Here is a 22121-nt window from a genome sequence, read left to right on the forward strand (position 1 = left end):
TGCTGTATTTTTAAGTAGGTTTTTCTTGTTTTCTCGTTTCTTTAATTATTTTTGATTAGAAACAATACAGACTATTTTAGACAAAGTTATGACTGACCTTTAAAAACCAAAAGTATCTGGACACCATTATTGTTTTATATTTTCCAGCTTTCATCCTCTGAATCTTGGTAAGGACTGCAGGAACTGTAAAACTGTTGTCATATTGACAAGAAACAGCAGAAGTTGCACACTTCTGCAAGCAAAATTTAACCCAAGGCACACTTTGGCACTGATGCTTAAGTAAAACAAGCCTTATATGACTAATCCCTCTAGTATTTGGGGTCTGTAGAGGCATATATGTGGATAGAAAATAGGTGTACCTAAGAGACACAAACTTGAAAAACAAAAGCTATTTTGCTGAAAAAGAGAAAGAAAAAATGCATTTATGACAGAGGCAAATTTTTCTAAATGTAAGCTCTTTTTTCCAGTTTACCATGAGTTTTCAGCAGCTTCCTAATGCAACATAAAAACTGAAGAAGGAATGCAAGCATAGGTTCTGATCCCACAGCATTTTTTTTCCCCTACTGCTGGCCCACAGAAATTTGGCATCTGTAGTTCCCAGCCATGAAAGTAATCCATTGAGTGGAAATCTGCTTTTTTTCTGCTCTTTCTCTTCCTTCCCATCTACGAGACACATTTGGTGTTTTGATGTCCTTCACAGTGTCAGAGACTGATTATGCTTAGCACAGTTTCTATTTAAAGAAATAAGACAGTGAGTCTTCAAGTTAGGATTTTCTGACAACATTACTCTGCATGTTTTTTTGGTTTTTTTTCTTCTCCCTTCACTCAGCCTCAGGGGGCAGGGAGACAAGATAATTAAATAAATTTACAGTAGTTTGCCCAATGATTTCATTATGAATTCAACTAAGATAAGAATGAGACTCTAGGTCCTGAAGAATTTAATCCTGAGAAATCTGTCATGGTAAAGCCCTCACTGTAAACAGAGAAAAGTCCAGTGCCAATTCAGGGATTGCAGCCTGCATGTATTGTCCCGTTCCTGGGTACATTCATAACACGTAGTCATGGAACCAGAATAATCTAGTCTGGTGGTGTGCCTTTTGCCAGCAATTTATCTTTGAAAGGAAAAGGTTATTCTGATATATTAAATATTTCTGTGCCAGAACCAGAGATAGTTGCTTCATTCTCATTTGATGTGTTGTCCTGGCAGTGCCACAGTAGGTTTCAGTATGTGAAGTTCACTGGCTCAGTAACTGTGATGATAGACAACAAAACCTACTGAAGTTTAAAGCTATTTAATAATAAATATGCAAGCCTTAAGTAGTTTTAGTAATACACTGAGCAATATACTTCTAAATTTGTGGGACCTCTGTGTAGTTCTAGAGGGATGCATGGGCTGGATGTCATTAAATTAAAATCTCTAAGAAACCTGTGGGTCTGGAATTCTGTGCGTAGGAGGGAGTGAGCTGGAGGTAATTCAAGTATCATCCTTCAACAAACACTGAAAGAACTTGTACAAAAGTATCCATGAAGGCTCTTTGCTCTTTTTCTTAGTGGAGTCTGGCTCCTGGAAGAGAAATCAATTATGGAAAATGTACCATTAACAGAGGATGGAGGAAGAGACCTTGGAAATAAAGGTCATGTCCATGCCTAGATGGCTTAACCTGCTACAGGATTCCCACATCTATCCAGATAAAGAAGAATTGTGCCTATAGGTGCTGCATCCATCTATGTTGAAACCTGCAATAGATTCCATTTTGTCAGCAGAATAATTGATTGAAATTCCATCCAGACATCCCAGTTTATTCACCTCCTGGCTTGGATTTACCACGGGGTGGGAGGGAAGTTTCCAGTTAAAGTGCCACAAAGCTCAGACATGTTTGGTGGACAACACTGTGTCACTAAAGCTGTATGTCGTGTGCTTAACCTATGCTGGCCTGGGAGCTGCATCTGGAAAATAACTGGGATTGTTTTGGTTTTTTCCCATATGCTGCACCATCATGTTTGAGATCTGGGAAAGTACTTAAGTGACGTTCCTCACAATTTCTAAAGAAAACTCTAAGAAATATTATTTTCATGGTTCACTATAAAATTTTGAATTTCCTTTGCTGATCAGCCACAATAGCATTTGTTAATCTCACAGGTTTGGCACAAAGCCCTTGTTTTCCCTTATTTGAAAATAACTTAAAATAAAGATTAAACATTATTTTTTAATTGGGCCACTCTATAATACATATTCTTCATAAACAATTTAAATAGTTTTAGTGATGTAGATATATATATATACTGTGCTACAGAGGATGTATGATTTAACTGTAAAAATGAGATTTTTATTTGGGGTTTTTTACTCTGAAGACAGCTAAGAAAAATCTCCGAGCTTCCCAAAACCACTCTTTCCAAAGAAACCACAATGTTACAGAGCCCTTTCATTATCCAGCACAGAGCACTGTACACACAAAAATATACACTGTACTACTTTAAATTAATTCATATTTTCAGGAGACACAGTCTGTGTGAGTATGTGCAATTATGAAATGTAACTTTTTCTCCTCTTGACATTTTTAGCTGCCTCACCCCTTTTATTTGAACACATACATATGGTGTGTGAGAGTGAGCAAGCTCTCTGTAAATGTTTGGAAGGAGCATCTGTCAGACAATAAAACTTACAAGAAAACATGTTTCTCATTTAAAGAGTATTCACTAGAACTATTTCAGTGTTGGAATCAGTTCATTTGTATAGCTTGGAGGCATTAATAAGAGCAGGGAACTGTAAAGGCACCAGAAAACTCAAACTGTTACTAAGAATCCAAAGTATTTTTTAAAAGCATTTTGTCTTTTTGGCATCTCAGTCTTCTGATAAGGAACCTGAACTAGCTGACAGACAGGAAACCTCTGCTAGTCCTTCCAAAGGGATTGCAAACAAGAAGATGGCATGATTTTTGCAAACCTGGAAAGTCTAAAGATTGCAATAATTGTTGGACCAAAGGGACCCTCTTCAGGCATAAATAGCAAGACTCCTACTGTCTTCTCTTGCAGACCAACTCAGCTGCCAGCAAAAGCAGGTGCTCTCCCCCTACCAGTGCTCCAGAGGAATATTTAGTGAGTATTCATAGTTATTTTTACAAACTAATATATTAGTAGTGATTTACTTAACTTTGTATAGTTTTCTCAAAGGACAAAAACATTTAAAAATCAGTTTTTAAGGCTGTTATTTTAAACAATTGGTGGAATTCAACAGTCTGATGCAATTACCATGTTAATTTAAAAAGAAAATTTGCACAACCTATGACAGTAACTTTAAAATAATATAGATTTTTTAAAACTGTGTCAAACAATCTAAAGGAATTACAATGTTTTTAATTCACATTATGACAGCAAAGTAATTTATATAAATATGAAATGTATTTGATTTTAAATGTTATGCTATAAAACAGCCTTTGTAGAACACAAATTTAAAATAAATCATTTCTTTTGGCAAAGTAACCTGCAATTTAATCTTTAGAAGAATAAATATACCACTAATGTTTTCCACAGAAACAGTTGCTACTCTAATTAAATCAAGATGTGACTCTAATCAGATTTCAAAAGAAAATCAGAAACAGATTTTTCTCTGAGGTAGTACTATGGACAAGGATAAGACATTTTTGTTTTCATTTTCATTAGAAACACTAGTCCCAGGTAAAGTTACAGGTTTGTAGAATATAGCATGGAAATAACAAATCTGAAAGCAGTATAGTAATGTTTTCAGAAGCATAACAATTTTTAGTGTTTCAGATATCTGCTTTCTCTTTGCTTACAGCTTATGCCACATTACATTTTATTAGGTAACTGTTATTAATTTTTGAGTTTAGAGTGACTAATGGCTAACATTTTTTTTCTTTCTTTCTTTTCGTGTGGAAGGGAATGGAAAACCTGATGTTTGTCTACTGTTCCTGTAAAGTTATCTGGACAGTACTTGTAACAATACTGGGTTATGCCAGCAGCCTGCCTGTGGGGGATGATTCTCTTTGCACAGCAGAGGAACTTGCTAAGTACAAGATAATTTTCACAGGGAAATGGAGTCAAATAGCTTTTCCTAAGCAGTATCCACTTTACAGGCCCCCAGCACAGTGGTCATCCTTGCTAGGTAAGTGAAGTATGTACAGTTTAAGAGCAGATAAGTCTCTTGACCAATGTGATCATTTTTTCTTAACAGTTATGTCAGATGACTAATGAAAAAGGAAAAAAAAAAGCCAACGTTATTAAGAATGAAATGCAGTTATTGAAGCATCCACAATGTTTTCAAAAATCTTCAACTGTTTTCAATTGACTTCTGTTTTCAATTGGCTACAGCTGAAACACACAGCGATAAGCCAAATGTTTTAGTGTTCACTCAATTTTATACATATTTTTTTTGACCTCAGAAATAAAACAAAGAAAATGAAGAAATAGGGACATTCTAAATCAGACTTTTATGTCATGCCATGTATTCACTCAAATAGGTGTTACTCATAGTTCTGACTACAGCATGTGGAAAAAAAATGAATATGCCAGCAATGGTGTACGTGATTTTGCTGAAAAGGGTGAAGCATGGGTATTAATGAAAGAAATAGAAGAAGCTGGAGAGAAAATTCAGAGTGTACATGGAATCTTCTCTGCTCCTGCAATTTCCAGTGGTACAGGACAAACCTCTACTGAATTAGAAGTGCATCCAAGACATCCCTTAGTAAGTAAATGTACATATTAATTTCAAAAGTTTATTTTATGTCACCAGTAACCAAAATTAAATATTTGAGTTCTCACTTGTAGGAATAATATAATGAAAAAGAGTTACTAAAAAGCATGTCACATTGCAGAGAGCACTGTACAGCTTCTATAAAGTAAAAGAGCATAATGACATTATTCCACTAACTTTGAGTTAAAATTACTATAAGCAGGACTGAAGCATTCCAAAGCAAGTGATGCAATCCTGATGGATCACTTTGTTTCATTTTTTCATAGGTTTCATTTGTTGTACGAATTGTTCCGAGCCCCGACTGGTTTGTGGGTATTGACAGCCTAAATCTCTGTGAAGGAGACCACTGGATGGAGGAAGTATCCGTAGATCTATTTCCATATGATGCTGGAACTGATAGTGGATTCACATTTTCCTCCCCCAACTTTGCCACTATTCCACAGGACACAGTTACAGAGGTGGGTGCATGTACATAGTTTAGCACTTCATACTGCTATATTTTGAGTGTTCCCTTTTAAAGATAATTATTCTTTAATTGTGAAACTATTTTCAGTATTTGAGAGTGCTGATGCTCTCTTTATATGGATTTATTACACAGCTGATAGACCTACTGCTCTTGTTTATCTTCTGTATCTTTGAAATTTATTAGGTAAACGTAGATGGCTCATGAGAATTTGTCTCTACATTTTAATTATTTTCTGGCAAAGCTGACAATTTTTAGATGATATTTAACAATCCTTAAAGTATCGGGAAAATGAAAATACTCACAAAAGTCCTGACATCACCAAATGTGTATCTAAGTCGGAAAATTCTTAGTAGTGAATACTGCTGTGAGGAGGAGTTTTCAGCTGAAAGCACTGCTGAAACCTGAAACTGCTACATTTGAGGGAAAGGACCTAAAGGAAAGCAGAGAACTTCAATGTGGTGACACTGCTTTCAATCTCTTTTGCTCGTTTCATCCTCTCTATGCCTCATACTTTGCTTTTGCCATTTAAGAGTGGTGGCAAACGAAGGATTTTGATTCAAATACTTTGAGTACTATAAGTATTCAGTTAATCCTTTCTTAAAGGTGAGTTTTTCCAGCAATAAATACTGTGCTAATGAGTAACGAGGAAAGGAAGAGAGAAGCATTTGGCCTCTCAAATCCATATGACAGCTACTACAGCATACCTGATATTATTGTTTAACACTCATGTATTCTTCTTGTAATAACATCCAGTTCTTTCTCCTAAACCATTTCATACATTACTGTGTTCACAGTACCTCCTACCACAGTCCTGTAACCTGTATCCACTCTAGTATTCTGCATAAAAATTCTGGGATGACCATCATAGTTATGTGAACTGAGGTTCACAGGAACTAGTTGTATGCAAATTATTTGCCAAAAAGTATTAGCATGATTTACAAACACGATTTTACTGTTACATTCTTAGTTTCTTTAATAGTCCCCTTTTTATTTCACAGATCACTTGTTCCTCTCCAAATCACCCAGCAAACTCATTTTATTATCCCAAACTCAAAATTTTGCCACCAATTGCTCAAGTAACAATGATGAAAATAAAGAAAAGCCAGCTGGGTCTTTCTGCACCTTTTATTAATCTTCCAGCTAAAAGCAATGAAATAACAGACACTGTCTCAGGTAAGTGATTAGTAGATCTTCTCAATTCTGCTATTTCCATTCACTCAGAAATATGTGGAAATCTGGCAGGTGATGTGAATGAAACAGGCGATCAGGCAGAATATTCTCCTATCTGCATAGGAATAGTTCCAGACTCACAAATGGGAAATAAAACAAGCCAGTTGACATAAAAGAGAATTCCTGAAAGAATAAGTAAGGGATTGCATATTTGAGCTATGGTTCAAAGGATTGGGTTATATCCACAGTAAGAGCGACCCAAGCCTTTGTATCAGCGCAGATCAGTGAATATTATGAGAAACAAATGACACTTGATCAGAATCAGAGTTCCCAAACTCTTTGCAACTTTGAAGTAAATATTCGTCCTTAAGGTTTTACATGATAATGAAGCCAAGAACTATTACTGTTGTCTCTTTCTGGGTCAGAACTTGGCAGTTATGTGCAATAAAAATTTATGTAATTCAATTGATTTGGACATATTTTCAATAGAAACATAAATCCTGACAACAAAAATAAAGTTTTTTCTAATTTTTATTTTCTCAAAAATATTAGCTAATAATCTTGAATAGGCAGGAAGACATGCAACCTACTGACTCAAGTCAATTGTAAGGGTGATTTTCAAATCTCTGAATTAACAAATATATAATTAACACAATATTTGCTCAAAGGGAGCAATATATTCCCAAAATAGTTGCGATGTTCCGGGAGCTTCTCCAGAATGTCTGAAGATTGCACGTCCCTAGCACTGTGCTGGTCACCACACAACAACTAAAATAAAGCTCACTCTTTACACAGTTAATGTGCTATTTATACTTTAATAAATGTATTTATCAATTTATAGTTGTTTAATGTAGCTCTGTTAGTAAAAAAGACATATTCAAAATGAGTGCTATGCATCTCATTTACAGTTGTATGTCATTCCCACAACATTTGAAAGGAACATTTGGCCCTGTTCAGGGCCAAAATTAAAAAAAAAAATTTAAAACTGCATTTAGAGTACGGTACTTCAAAAAGCATTTTAAATCACAAATCCCCACTTTATTGTACATGAGCCAGTAAATCAGCCTGTTTAGAAACTTATTCCAGAATCAAATGGGCAGATTTAATTACCAGAGGTCAAGCAGTGTCCCTCATTCCCTCTAGAAACATAGTGATGACAACTGAAAGTGGTGAGTTCACTGTAATACCAGAAATTTATACCAGGTGTCACACATTTAGTGTGGCATTTGAAGAGGGGCTTGTGCACACTTGTTTTACCCACAAATGCAGTAACAGGCAGTTTTGATGCAACTTCCTGTGACAAGCAATATTTTAATTTAACCTGCTAAGGAATATTCACCTACTTTTTATAATATTTATTTTAGATAGATGCATACAATATGAATAGTACTTCTGCTAGATAGAATTTCTAACTTCTTTTCTTGCAGGAAATGAAAACTATATTGAAAATCCTTTCAGCATTAGAAAGCTTCTAGTGACAGAATATCTTTATTGGCAAAGAGAAGAGTAACACACACACAAAACAACAAGCTGATTTAATGATTAAAAAAAATGGCAATTTTCTTTATTTCTAAAGCAAATTGGAACAAAAATAAAATGGAATTTCATATGAACAACTATAGGAACAAGAGCTACTTGCAAAGAAATATAAATATACCTAGATAAACCAGAGAAAAGCTTTAATCCCAGTGTTTTTAGTAAGCCATGCAAAGGAAAATGAGTTATAAAAATTGACAGCAAACATTTTTTAATTCAATCTTTTGAGTACAATAATTTTAAGCATAGTTTTCTTTTATAGGAATTCTATATTTTCATTCAAGAGATAATGTGCTGCACTACTGATATAATACCTCAGACAGGCTCTAGACTGCAATAATAATACCAGAGCCGATGAGGTTAGGAGCTGAAACCAGACTATTTTTTAAATTTATGAGACACCATATGGGTTTTATTAATATCACCTGTATTTTGTATAAGAAAGGAGGCTGTTTGATGATCATTCCTTAATGCTTTTCCAACTGTGTATTTGACTTAAGTACAACTCGATGTAAAGTTACCTCTTTGCTGTGTGTATTGCAGAAACACCACTGGACTGTGAGGTTTCGCAGTGGTCTTCCTGGGGTCTCTGCAGAGGGGTTTGCAGAGAAACAGGGACCAAGATCAGAACTCGTTTCGTACTTCTTCAGCCTGCCAATAATGGAATGCCTTGTCCACATCTGGATGAAGAAACAGGATGTGAACCAGAAAATTGTGTCTGAAATAAAATATAATAATTAAGATAATTTAAAAGTAGGATACGTTTAAATCTAAACTACATGTCAACCAATTTTTTTATAATTTGGATACGCTGCACTATTTTGCTGAAAAGCTGTATTAGAGTGCTTTTGAAAGTTTTTGTTTAATATCAAGATTTTGGGGGGTTAAATTCCTAAGGTTGAGTATGAGAACAATATTGGATCATTTACAGACCAAAAATCCCCAAATAAATCCTTCCTCCAAATGCACTCTAAGTTCTTGGAGTACCCTCTAGTGGCAGAAAAGAAGACCTTTGGAAAGACTGTACTCCGCATTTTTACTTCACAGTAAAAAATCTTTCAATCACAAAATCTAAACTAATAACGTCCTTAAATATTGTAATTTGTTTATATACAGCTATTTATACCTAGAAAATAGTTTTTTGCTCTAAATTATGTTTTTATAATTTATTGGCATTTTTGTTGTCTTTCTAAACTTGCTTAACACGCATTTCTTCAGAAACTACTTACATAAATCAGAGTGACCAGATGTTTGCAGTGTGGTTAAGACAATAATGGAACTGAGTAAACTTGTCGTGAGACTTTTGAATATACGAAAATGTATTTTTCTTTTTCTTTCTGGAAAGTTAGAAGAATAACTGCCATGAAGACACTCGGCCAACAAAATTACTAGGAAAAAAAATCAGAAGTGTAGATATTAGTAGAAAACCTGTGAGCTGAATTTAAAATGTTGGCTGAGATTAAAAAACTGATTGTTGGTGTGTGTCCCTCACAAAACAACTTTAATCTCAAAGTTAACGCTGTTGACCATAACATAAATTGTATCATTAACCTTATATATGCAGTAAATGTGTCCGTGTTTCTTTATATGTGTTTGCTGCTATTTGTGTATATATTACCTACAACTAAGGTATACACAACTATGACAATACACATGTCAGAAACTGTTCCTGACTGCAAGTTTTAATGCTCAAATAGCTGTTCTAAAATGAATGTAACATATGGCTTATGAAGAGCTCTGGCTACCACCTCGGAAAAGAATTTTGGAGCAATACTTATTCAATAGAATAAAGTCAGCTCACAAAACTTTTACAGCACACTGCAATTTTACAGATGTATAGCACAGGCATTGAACAGGAGAGCTGATTTGAGTAGGTCTTTCTGGAATATGCTGAATACAAGGTAATTTCTCTTGTCTGTAAAGGAGTCCACTGTATTCTCCATAGGGCTGAAACATTTAAACATTTCTCTGTTTTTTTTTTTCCAGGACATAAATCTTGCAAAGACAAAAACAAATTTGAAACTTTATTAGACTAGACTTCACTGGTCCTGCAAATGCTAATAAACACACAGTTGTTAGAACTAAGTGTAGGAATTTCTGCTCTTCTCTCATTCTTCAGATTCCCTGTTGTCTGTTGTTCAAAATTATTTCAGTTAGTCCAGTTATTATACCTTTTTTTTTAAGTTCCCCAGATTTCCATTCTAGAATGGAAATAGTGTTACTACACTATTCTGTGTTTAGTTAATCGTCAATATTTTTCTTTCTTCTTTTTATATTAGTTTTATTCATTTTGTGTTTTCTGTTGCACTTATTTACTGCATGTTTACACATTTATCATCATATCAGAAAACATAAGCATATATTGAAATATATATTTAAATATTCTCAGAGGGTAGGACCTTATTCGAAATTGATCGTCGAGTGACAAATTAAGCTCAATAAAGTTTTTGGGCAGGTACCAGATGCAATTCTAAATTATGCCTTAGGGAAAACAAACTCAAAATCCACAAGGTATCCTTTGATGTACTTTCCTGTAAGTTCTCTAAATACTACAGTTTTGCTTCTTCACATGCCCAGAATAAACAAAGGGCCAGGTCCAGTAAAAGAATATCTCCATTTGCAATTGTATACATGACCTGAATCTGGGATTTCAGTCCTACAATATATACGTTGAGTGGAGGAGTCCCAGTGTTTGCTCAAACTCCTGGAGCCAGAAGTTTTCCAAAGGACACTGAATGAGAAAGGATAAGGAGGTGGAGTAGAAAGGGAATATGTAACAGGCCAACACACTTCAGAAAACTCCAGTCAGTGATATATAACTTTGCTATCTTAGAGTGTTTACATACATGAGTATTCACTGCGGCTTCCTTCAAAAACAGAAGTTTCCCATCCGACCAGTTACCTGGATATGGCATTTCTTGTAAGCTGTAACTTCAGGAGATCTTGGTAAATATGATATTCTTTAAGGATGCCCCTATGGCTGTATATTGCTTGGCCATAAATATAATTCCAGATATTCCCTTTGCAAACCACAGGGATGGAGCCATTACTTGGCAAGACTGTGGATGCAGTGAATGAAACACATTTTAGTGATGGAGCACATTTCTCATAGTATTGATTTATTAAACTGATTAGTGAGATACATGAACCATACATGGATATTGCTAGGACTCTGTAGCTTTTAATTTCAGCAGTCTTGAAATTCCCTTAAAAATTTTGGGGCCAGGAAGAAACACAGAGAAGCTCTTCCTTCCTTTTCCCTTGTATCTCATGTCACAGATGGTTGGCAGCCAAGATGCTGTGGTCCTAAATACATGAGATTTAGGGAAGGAAATAGGCAAACTAATTCCTGGGTTAAGCTAATCTCAAAAAGCACTTTGGGAAGAAGCTTGAAATGGATTTGTAAAGAGAGGTTTTTTTTCAAGAATATTTTATAGAAAGAATCAGCTTTGATGCCTTGGCTGATATTCTTGCAGAATGGCAGATGTGATTAATGGTAAGTATAGCAGCAAAAAAGTCACCACTGAATTAAACTGTGGTCCTGCAAAAATAATCAACATCGAACTAAATTCCTGTAGTGGAATAAGTCTGCAAACAAAAGATCTGAGAGTATCTGAAGCAAAAAGCTTCATTTAATTATATTCCCAGTCCCAGGTAATTAAAGTACATTGGGAATATCTGATCTGTCATGAACAATCCAACATAATAAAGTAACTCAGACTATTCCACGACAATATTTAACATGCTCAAGAAATAAATCTAACACTTGATACAGCAATTCTGACATCAGCCAGATCTTGTTCAATGGGATTTTTGTAGTATGCAGAAGTTGTGCCCATGACAATTGACAGGTACTGGGAATGCCTGAGACAAAAGAAAGCTCTCAGTATGCTGCATAACAACCTGATTACCCGGAAACTGAAATATTTTTGTTTGCTTTAAGTCCAGCAGCCCTACTATGCTAGCACTTGCTAGCCAAAAGTACAGAAGGAATATGTCTGTCCCAATGGGTCTGGGCAGAGTGAAGGATAAAGTGGTGTCACCTTCTATATCTTGTGTTCTACCATCAGAACTCAGAATTTTGGAAACCTCAAGTAGTCAATAAAAAGCTAAAAATATGACTGGTCAAATAGCTCACAACCTTCAGACAAACCTATACTTGGTATAAGCATGGCATGAGAATTTATGCAGGTGCATGACAGTCAACATCTCCAGTGGTAGAGGTGCAAACGTCCAATGATAAGATGAGAGCCTATATAATCTAAACTTATTTCTGATGGATAAATGCTAAAGTAGTAAAGAAGTTGTAACATCACCCTTAACATTCCTAAAGATTCAACAGAGATGAGATGCAATTTTTATCCCTCTATCTTTAACCATATGGAGTCAAAGAAGTAATGTGTAAGGAATCAGTTCTCTTTGTCTGACAGCCTCTCAATATGGGGATGCAGATGGATGATTTATGGAGGTGCACTAACACTTCTACTACAACTTCTGTGAAGATACTTCATGCTGTGAAATGGACTGAACCTAAGATGGTCATAAACCTGTGCCACTGCTACACAGACATTTATTTATTGAGACAACTTCATAGATGGCAGGTGGAGTGAAGGTCAATAGACATGAATCAGTCCTTCTTTTGCAGATGTGAAATAATTCAGTAAGAGTTATCATCCTGAAATTTTTATTTAGGTCACAGATATTGAACATGAGTTGCTGTCCACCCTTCTTCCTTGATGCTAGAAAAATACGTGTTCTTGCGCAATTGGGATGACATAAATTTTATGAGGAAAGATGGGTCCTCCCGACTTGAAATGATCCCACAGGTGGGTCCTCCCTGCTGGAAAATGACCGTGTTTCCTCTGAAAGTGAGGCCAACCTTTCAGACCCAGTGATCTCAGTTTATAGGACAAGGAACATTGGAGTGATAGATAAGTTTGTCATCAGACATTCACATTGGTCTATAATAGTACAAAGGATAAAAATAAAACCCTCAATCACTGTTTGACTTACACTGTAACTTTCTTCAGAGAATGTATTAGGAAGTATTTAAGAAATAGTCATTCCTATATAAAAAACTCTTATTCTGAAAGTGTTAGTGTTGTTATTTTTTCCCTGCAGTATCATATCCATTAATGTTTCAGATTATTTCATTGTTCAAGGTCTTTCAACTTCTTTATAGTTCTTCTGTTATGTAGTGCCTGTGGGTTTTATACAGATGCAAACATTTGTACAATGATTTAGGAAGGAAATTAAAAGCTTTCTTAATAAGAGAGGAGTGAAACTCTGGGATAATCACCCAGAATAAATGGGAAATAATAACTTCGTTTAAGTTGAAAATCAAGCAGTTTATGGAAAGAGGGAGCCAATGAAGTTGCCTACAGTAATCTAGGGAACTGATCTCAAGCACCTGAGAGGCCCTTTCAGTTTCATGCTCTTCTAAGTGTATAATATAAATTTTAATTTATAATCTAGATGCTGGGAAAGAAGAAAGATTTTAAAAGGTGTCTTTTCCATGCTATCTCATTCTCCAGGATATGCTGTAGTTATTTATAAATGTGTAACCACCAGCTGCCTTTTTTCACAGATTTTTTTCTCTCTCAAAAATACACTGATAAGCAGCAAACAAGGAACAACCACAGGGCTACAGACATTTGTATGTAACTATTTATATTCAAAAGCAGTACAGCAGGGATATACAAAAAACATGAAAAGCAAATTAATAGGATTTCTTATGAACTTTTGGATTTCTTTTTCACTTGCTTTGTATTTTCACATCGGAGAAAGAGAAGAGAAATGCATAATTGAAGATATTCCTAGCGACACGTTGGTAGTTGGTAGGTACCTGTCAATGCTTTATGATGATCTAACCTATGCAATAACAAAGTTAACTGGAAATGTAACAGGAATTTCTGTGATTGATGAATACAGTAAAAAAACAGAAAAAGGCACACTGAAAATAACTCTCTGCAACAGGGGTTAGTCTTAAACTTCTCAAACATTGTGTGTATCCATCACACAAAGAAATGCAGGTTTTCAGAGTGCTTTACTGACTAAATAAAGAAAAAGCATGTTTTTTAATTCTACAGCTGTGGAACTGCTGCTTCCATGTGTGCTTCTGCACGTTCTGACTGATGTACTCATTCATATCAGAATTTATGTAACGTGGTTTTCCCCATATGAATGGGAGAGTTACTTTTTTTGATAAATGCTGGTCTGAAAAGAGACAATTCATGATGTAGTAAAGATTCATTTCACCTCTGATATCAGAAGCACATTAAATTAATCTATAAGACTGTAAATTTAAGATTTCAAGGGGACAGTAAAAAATAATACAAATTAATCCTTTTTTTTTTTTTTTTAAAGAAAGAATATTATAAGTGTGAAAGACAATCCATAAAATGTAATTTGAGTACAGCACATTATGCTTTTGGAGGTCTCAGTGTGCCTTCTAGGGGCTAATCTTTCCAGAACATTAGGAGTAATCAGAAAGTTTTTCTTGTTAATTAACCATTTTTTGTAGTACTTCAGAACATTTTCTAGTGTAGTAAAAACTTACTGCATTTCACTCTGTGAAAGTGCCCCTGAGCAACTTCAATCATGAACACATGAAATACATATTTTATTTTTAATTATATATCTTTATATTTTTTCCTGAAAAAGCGATGTAGTGATTCAACATTAAGCTATGTTTTATTTAACATATTTATCTATGTTTTTATTCAGGGAATTACAAAGTACAACGCTGGGATATACATAAACATGACTTTCTTGAATCTGCTCCTGGTTTGGGAATGTTTGTGACTGTCACAAGTCCTTCTGGTGAGGTAGAAGTGCTTTATGAATGTTTCTGTAGGATTTATGACTTGACTTCTGGCACTGGTAGGCAGCACTATCTAAAAATAAAAGACACTTATGGGGAAAAAGTAAATCTATAGTCTACCAGCTAGTTCAGTATTTTGATACTGAAAGATATAAGAACCCTGTGATTTCTAGCGAAGTAAACAGAAATGATGATATTTGAAAATTATGTGTATGGACAATTTTTGCATTACTACCAGATTTAGGAAAGAGTGTCATTAAGAAGAGTAAGTGACAACTGAGAAAACAAATTAAAAAGAAAACCCCCAAATCCACTAATGAAGTAAAATGGTACAGAATGCACTTCAGCAGCAGAAAGGATGGGTGATGATAAACAAAACTCAAAGTCAAGGTCACCATGAGGCTGCACACAGCCCTCATGCAGAGCAGCTGCCTGCGCTGCAATGAGGTCCTGAGCTTTTCCAGCAATGGACAATTTATTTCTCTGACTAGGCAAGGTCTCAGTTTTCAAACTTTAAATGCTTTTACGGAGCATTGGCTTTTGTACATAGCAAAATTCTCTAACATTTTAATGTTCACTGTGAGCTAAAACTGTTTAGTTTTCTGTAAATCTACTCTGAAATTTGGACAAGTTTAATGATGTCAGCAGCTTGACTGATTCCTTTTTGGATCCAATTCACAGAACCGTTTTTTGATTTTTTTATTGGTAGTTATATGTTACAAACCCAATGCACATATCTAAATTGCAGGTGCTATTGTCAAAACTGTATGGGCCACAAGGGACATTTTCTTTTACATCCTACCTCTCTGGGGAGCATATCATCTGTTTCCAGTCTAATTCCACAAGATTTGCAGTAACTGCAGGAAGTAAACTGGTAGGTGTGTTTCCTAAATATTCTTTGTTGTAATGGTATAAATCTTTTACAAACAGCAGAGATTACAAACTGGGTTAGGAGTTGGTCTAACTTCTAGCAGATCATTCAATGTTTTTTAGCGATTAAAGAAAGCAAACATAGATTTATGCAGATGAAGAGATAAGACTGTTCTCATATTTAAGAAGTCAGCATTCAAGCAGCAAGACTAAGAATAGAGAAATTTAATGTTTGCATTGTGCTTTGAATGTGAAAGATTCTGATCAATAAGGACAACTAATTTGGATCAAAAAGACATATGTAAGATTGACTAACACAAGCACTTGTCATAAAGATATTTCAAGTCTTCACTAACTTAGATTGGATTCCTAATGAAAATTTAACATTTTAGTTTTTGAAAGTTATTCAAACGAAGAATATATCAACATACTTGTTATTGTCTACTACCAGCAAAGTTGGTTTTAATGCAGATTTTGGGGGGAAAAAAAAAAGCCATCAGAGGTGATGTCATGGCTGTACTGACTGCAGCAAAAAAAAAATTATAAATATTGCTTTGAATTTTTTATCTATTTGCTGCTTTCCTAAAACAGGAGAGAATTACTCTCTAGAGTGGCTTGGGGTTTTTTCTCAGCTGAATGCAAAAGAGTTAAATAACCAGCTAAATATAAACATCTTCTAAGTGTGCTAAGGTAGGCTAAATCTCATCCTAGCTGTGCACTTTGGAAACATGTAGATAACACAGAAACAACAATACTGGAGTAGGATTATCATACTGGAATAACAAGGTGTTCTTACAGGCTGATTGATAAAAATTAATGGAAATTTAATCATATACATTGCAAAAGCAATTAGGTCTAATCATAAAAAAAAATTGTGGAGCTTATCAGCTAGAGAGGGTAAGGGGGATAAAGCTTTGGTTGGCCACAGTTAATTATGCACCATGAATGTGATTCTCAGGATGTGCCAGTGATTTTTGTCTGGTATAGATGGAGGTGTATTAACATCACTTTCCATGATACATGCACCGTGTAGAGTTCTGGCCTTTCTAATATAAAAGAAGTGAAGAGATGCAGGGAAGAAGAACATTAATATCACAAATATTAAATAAGGTGGCTTGTTTAGCTTGAGAACACAGAAATAAAAAAGGAAAATACTGTTCTTTCTAATTATATCTGGAGGAATAAAGATCACAAGAGGAAAAGCATTCTTTAGCTAAGCTAAATCTTTAAGTGTTCCTCTGTAAGCACCAGATGGTTATCTGAACTCCTTCAAACCAAAATAAAGAAAATAATGGACCACAAGGTTGCGAGATGGATTTCTACCTATACAGTTAGGTAACTTCAAGACAGCTGAAAGAAGAGATGCTCTTCATTTGTGGCTGATTTCTGAGTAGACCTAACTTCTATCATGGTAATATAAATTTCTAGGGTTTTGAAGGTTATTTGTTTGCTAAACCCTTTTTATTTTCTCTTAGATACTAATTGGCCTCTAGGAGAACTTTCTCCTACTAGTTTTAGTAAAATTTTTCATTCACGCCAAAATAAGTTGTATAACATAGCAAGTTTCATTCTTCTCTCTTCTTTCTATGGTTCTATTGCTTGGCAGGCTCAAGGCATTTTTATTATAGATCATACAACAGCTTAGAGAATATTGGGAAATATTTCATACTGGATAACTAATGTGAATAAAACATTTATCTGAGGGAACCTAGAAGTGTATTTGTAAAAAGATTCCAGCAGTACTATTAAAGAGTGTAATTTCTGCAATATTAGGATGAAATGTGAAATAGAATGAGTGGTCCTTATTTTTTTAATTATTATGGACAAAGAAAACATTTTAATGGTGGATGAATCAATACTAACATAAAATAATGCCCTAACATTAGTGAAGATTGTAAATTTGTATAACTACTTCAAAAATAAAATTAAGAAACCCTTCAAATTTTCCATCTGATTCTAAATTTAGGAGGGATTTTTATAAGCAATTAAAACTGTTTTCCTGCAATGAGCTTAAGGGGAAATTATCCATTGTTTCATTTTTATTCTAAGGAATTTTGAAAAATCAGAATACACAGTAATGAGAACATATTTTTTCTGTTTGCAGCGTATCCACTTGGACATCAGAGTTGGGGAACATTTTTTGGATGAATCTGCTATTCAAGCCAAAGACAAAGTGAATGAAGTTAATGTCAGACTAGAACATCTAATCGAGCAAATTCATCACGTAACCAAAGAACAAGACTATGAAAGAGTATGTATGTCCCCTAATGGAAATGTTATAAATACTGTGCGTAGGCTTATTGATTTATAAAGTATTATGAGGTTTATTACCCAATTGCAGTGTTATTTTTAACTACCTCATAAAAATCTATAGATATTTAACCAAAAGAGTGTCCATTACCTTGCAAAATATTTTTAAGCAGTAATATAAAACTAATTAATCACTGTGAACTCATGCTTATAGAAACAGGTGTTATTTTATAGCAGCAGGTGTTATTTTAAAGTAGGATTTTCCAAGCAGAGTTTTCTTGGTCAGAGTCAGCCACAGCAGCCGAGCAGGAGGCAGGTACCATTGTGGGTGATGCTGCCAGCTGTTGTTTCCATACTGCTCTGTGTGCACAAACTTTATTGAGTGGGGAAGGAAATGACTGAGTGTGTATTTATATATCCCCATGACGTTAGAAATAAAGCCCTTCTTCAAATAAGTGTACACCCAGTCACTTTTCTATATGTATGCAGATAGTTAGTGTTTGAAATGTATCAACTAGTTACCTAAAAACAGAAATTTGGCTGCAAAAGGGCTCTTGACAGCAATATGGAAGTGACTGTAAACCTAAACAGGTTAAAATCTGTACTAATGGAACATACTTAGCACAATACATCTGTGAACAAGGCAAATTCTGTTTGCCTTTCGGCTTCAGGACGCAGTGTGTCTGCTTCTCAGTTTTGATTTGTAAAGATATCCACCATATGGATAAGTACAAACCATCACTTTTATCCACATGAAAAAAGTTTTTGTTGACCACCATGCAGAAAGGGGATGCCTTTCTAGTTACCATGAAACATACAGATGCCAAAAGGTAATAATTATGCTTTTCCTTTATTCTCCAGGAGCGTGAAGAAAAATTTCGGAAGACAAGTGAAGAAACCAACAGCAATATTTTGTGGTGGGCTATAGTACAAACACTAATCCTCATCTCCGTTGGAATCTGGCAAATCAAATCTCTCAGGGATTTCTTTATAGCTAAGAAGCTTGTTTAAGTTGTATAAAGTCAATGCACGGATACAAAAATTGCACGCCATTTAACACTGAACATCCAAAGAAACCTGCACCTGTGAGAAAATTGCTTGTATGGAACTCTCAACCTTCTCTCATCTTCTGCTCTAACTCTGGTTTCTCGACCTATGTCACAACTTCTGGCATCCCCTTATGTTTTACTCCTTGAATCCCATATTTTATCAAGTCTTTCCCCCCTCTACAGATGTAAAGCTAAATATAGAAGAAGGAGTCAGTGACTAAGGCAGCATTTAAGTTCAGCTAATAACTGTAAAATCTAAAATAGAAATCTAAAATAAAGTTTCCTAAGATTTTAAATTTCTCTACATGCTGAGTAATGTTATTTGGCACTACCATGAACAGTTCAGCACTTCAGTCTGACTAGGATTCAGATAGTAAACAGAGAAATAATTACATCCCCTGTGGTGCTTAATTGGGTGAGAGTGTCTTGAACTCAATCTATGTATGTGTAACACCTAAATATAATTGTGACTGCTTTCTTGTAAAATATTCAGAGTTTGAACTGATCAGTGGCGGCAGCAATTACCATGGAAGAGAGAGACCCAGACAAGCAATTTGGAATTGTACTTACTTTTTACTTCCAGAAAAGCACTAAACACTAGGCTAGAGAATTGATGATGATCAGATGCCTCCCACAGTTGTTTATGTAAATTATGGTCTTTATGAAATATGCCAAAGTAACTCAAATTATAGGTTTCTTGGTAAACAATGCCAATTTTATTGTAATTCATTCCTGTACTAAGCATTTCTGGGTTGAGAATTTTTATTATTTTAATTATTTAGCAACTTTAATGACTGCCTATAGGAACTTACCGGTTTTTGACTTAATTTTCCATTTCACTTATTGCAGCTCAGTTGCATATAGCTTTATACCTTAATTTAGCTAGTTTAGGTACAACTAGCAGTGCAACTACAGTATCATACAATGACAATTCAAAAGCTGTGGTTAAAAATCCAGATAATTAGCTTGACAAAGCAGCAGTAGTGTAAGATGGAGTTGCAGGTGGTTACATATATAGACATGGAAGACGAAGTTTCTAGAACACTGTGATAGCAAAATATTGTGGTTTGTTTTCCTACCTGTCTTTTTAGACCCTTTGATAGCTTAAAAGGTAGTGAAAGCTAAAATATCTGTAGACCAATTATTGTTCTAAAGGCACTGCTTTCTTTCTCTTTTTCTATCTCTTCACCTGTTGTTTTAATTAGCAAGGAAATGACATTGCCCTTTAAGTCCACTTATATTTTCAGCATGGGAATTAAAATACAGCTGGGAGTATGTGAGAATCATTAAAATTGATACAAAGTATAGACAAAAAGCAATGTTCCAGGGACCAAATCAATCAAAATAAAATCTCATCAAGCTACTCACTGTGTTGTGTCCTATATTTAAAAATTCTGATACTTCAGAGTTGCCACTTGGAATGACCAGTAAATAAGTGTTATTAAATTTACTTTTATAAAGCACTCACTCACAACATGTCCTGTAATAACATCTTTGGTGGTGGGTAAGAAGGAAATATGTGTTAAAACCATATGGTATATGAAGTCCAAGAATAAAGTAATAAAGTGTTGTGACAAGGTTGTGGTTCAGACTTTAGCTGATATTTAGTGCAAGGCTCCTAACCACATCCCACCGATAAACATAACTCATTTCACTTACGATACACTCCAGCAGCTGACCGAGGACCAGCAACATTTCAGAATTTATAAAAGAGCTGATCATGTTCCACCATATTAATTAGGTCTATACTCAAAGAGTATAGACTCAGCACTGAGACTTGGGAGCCATGAATATAACTTGAGATTGCTTAATTCTTTACTACTACTATTCACCATCATCATCATCATCATCATCATCATCTTTTGTTGGAGTAAAAGCTCCTCTGGACCCAAGCTCAGAGGAAAGCCAAAGCACAGGGGTTGAATTAAAACCTTTAGATAAGCTGAAATACATGAAGTCACACCAAAGTGAAATAAAAATATTGATTTTTAACGTTTAGTAGAAATATATGCTAAGTGCTTTAAACATTCAAAAGCTGCAGCAAAGAAATCTTAAACACAGTTCTTACTGCAGCAGTGTTACCTTTTCACAGAATTTCTTTACTTTGGACAAAACATAGATGGAACTATACTGTTCACATTTTTTAGAAAAGAGTGTTCACATAAACAATAAGAGCTGATAGAAACTATATATGCAAATCTGTGTAATACCTATGTAATACTTGTATAAGACTTATGACTGTTAGAATTAGACCAGGATAGGTTAAGAAAAGAAAAACTAGAATCGTGTGTCAATTTTATTGGTCAATTAACAAATATAATCCACACTTCTGTAAGTTTAGACAACAAGAAGCAGCTGTTTTCTGCTTGCTGTTTGCCTGCTGTTGCTGCTGTTATTGCTTGGCCTTATCATGTAACCTCTTAGAATTCTGCCTTCAGAAAACTATGAGACTATGAAATCAAGAATTTAGCAGGACAGCACCTCCTCTGCTCTTTCACCCTCGTCCGAAAAGGAAGGGTATCCCACCAAAAGCTCAACAATCATCATCATCTTTGCTATTAGGAAGTGTTTTCAGTCTCCTTTAAGATTTTTAATTAACTCTATAAAGCAAAAGCTGAGTCACAGCTCTTTTGGGAAGCACTTTGGGGACAGAAGTCTTGGTGACATTTCCTCTGCAGTTTGTGGCTCTGTCATACCCAGATTTACAGCCTGCACTGCAACTAGGTCTGTAAGGGACTTTTTCACTAAAACTTTCATCAAGGGAAACTAGCAAGCAATGGCGGGTTGTTGTTTTGGCTTGTTTTGGTTTGGTTTGTTTTTTTGTCTAATGAACATCAAATCTCCTTGTTTTGCTCTTTTTCCACAACGGAAGATGCCATAGCAAACCCTATGTTTTTCCCCCTCCATCTGCTGACCCGGGAGGAATGAGTACGGCGGGGCCCCTACTGAAGCCCCTGCCCGGAGCCCTGTGGGTGCAGTCAGTTCCCCATGTTTGGGGACGGGAGAAGGAATCTCTCAGAGCACCCTCTGCGTGGGCACCGCTCCAGTTTAGTAGTGAGAGGCCAGAAAAACCAAATTCCGGGGGGGCGTTGGGGGGTGTGAGGACCGAGCTCTGCCGCCCTCAGGCCCCGCGGCGGGAGGGGCGCGGGGCGCGCTGCCCTCGGGGCCGCCTCAGCGGGCGGGACGTGGCGGGGACGCAGCCGCGGGGCTCGGCCTGAGGACGGACGGCTCTACCCCAGCTGCCCC

At 35.6% G+C, this 22121-nt stretch overlaps 2 protein-coding genes across 2 annotated transcripts; both read left to right on the forward strand.

Annotated features, from left to right (window-relative positions):
• Window positions 1–2929: 2929 nt before the first annotated feature.
• Window positions 2930–9469, forward strand: SPON2 (spondin 2; the record flags this gene model as incomplete). The annotated part of the gene is given in 7 exon segments (XM_082281637.1): window positions 2930–3086; window positions 3089–3096; window positions 3898–4123; window positions 4479–4702; window positions 4978–5169; window positions 6176–6350; window positions 8427–9469. Coding segments are annotated over 7 exon segments (1161 nt in total). The 3' UTR covers window positions 8606–9469.
• A 4121-nt stretch (window positions 9470–13590) lies between these two features.
• LOC309573029 (transmembrane emp24 domain-containing protein 11-like) lies at window positions 13591–18837 on the forward strand (the record flags this gene model as incomplete). Its single annotated transcript, XM_082281653.1, has 5 exons — window positions 13591–13720; window positions 14610–14710; window positions 15455–15580; window positions 17681–17827; window positions 18688–18837. 5 exons carry the CDS (start codon window positions 13591–13593, stop codon window positions 18835–18837), a joined length of 654 nt encoding a protein of 217 aa, XP_082137779.1.
• Between the last annotated feature and the right edge of the window lie 3284 nt (window positions 18838–22121).

This window comes from Coloeus monedula (assembly GCF_965178545.1).
Source record: "Coloeus monedula genome assembly, chromosome: 5".
Classification (NCBI taxonomy): domain Eukaryota; kingdom Metazoa; phylum Chordata; class Aves; order Passeriformes; family Corvidae; genus Coloeus; species Coloeus monedula.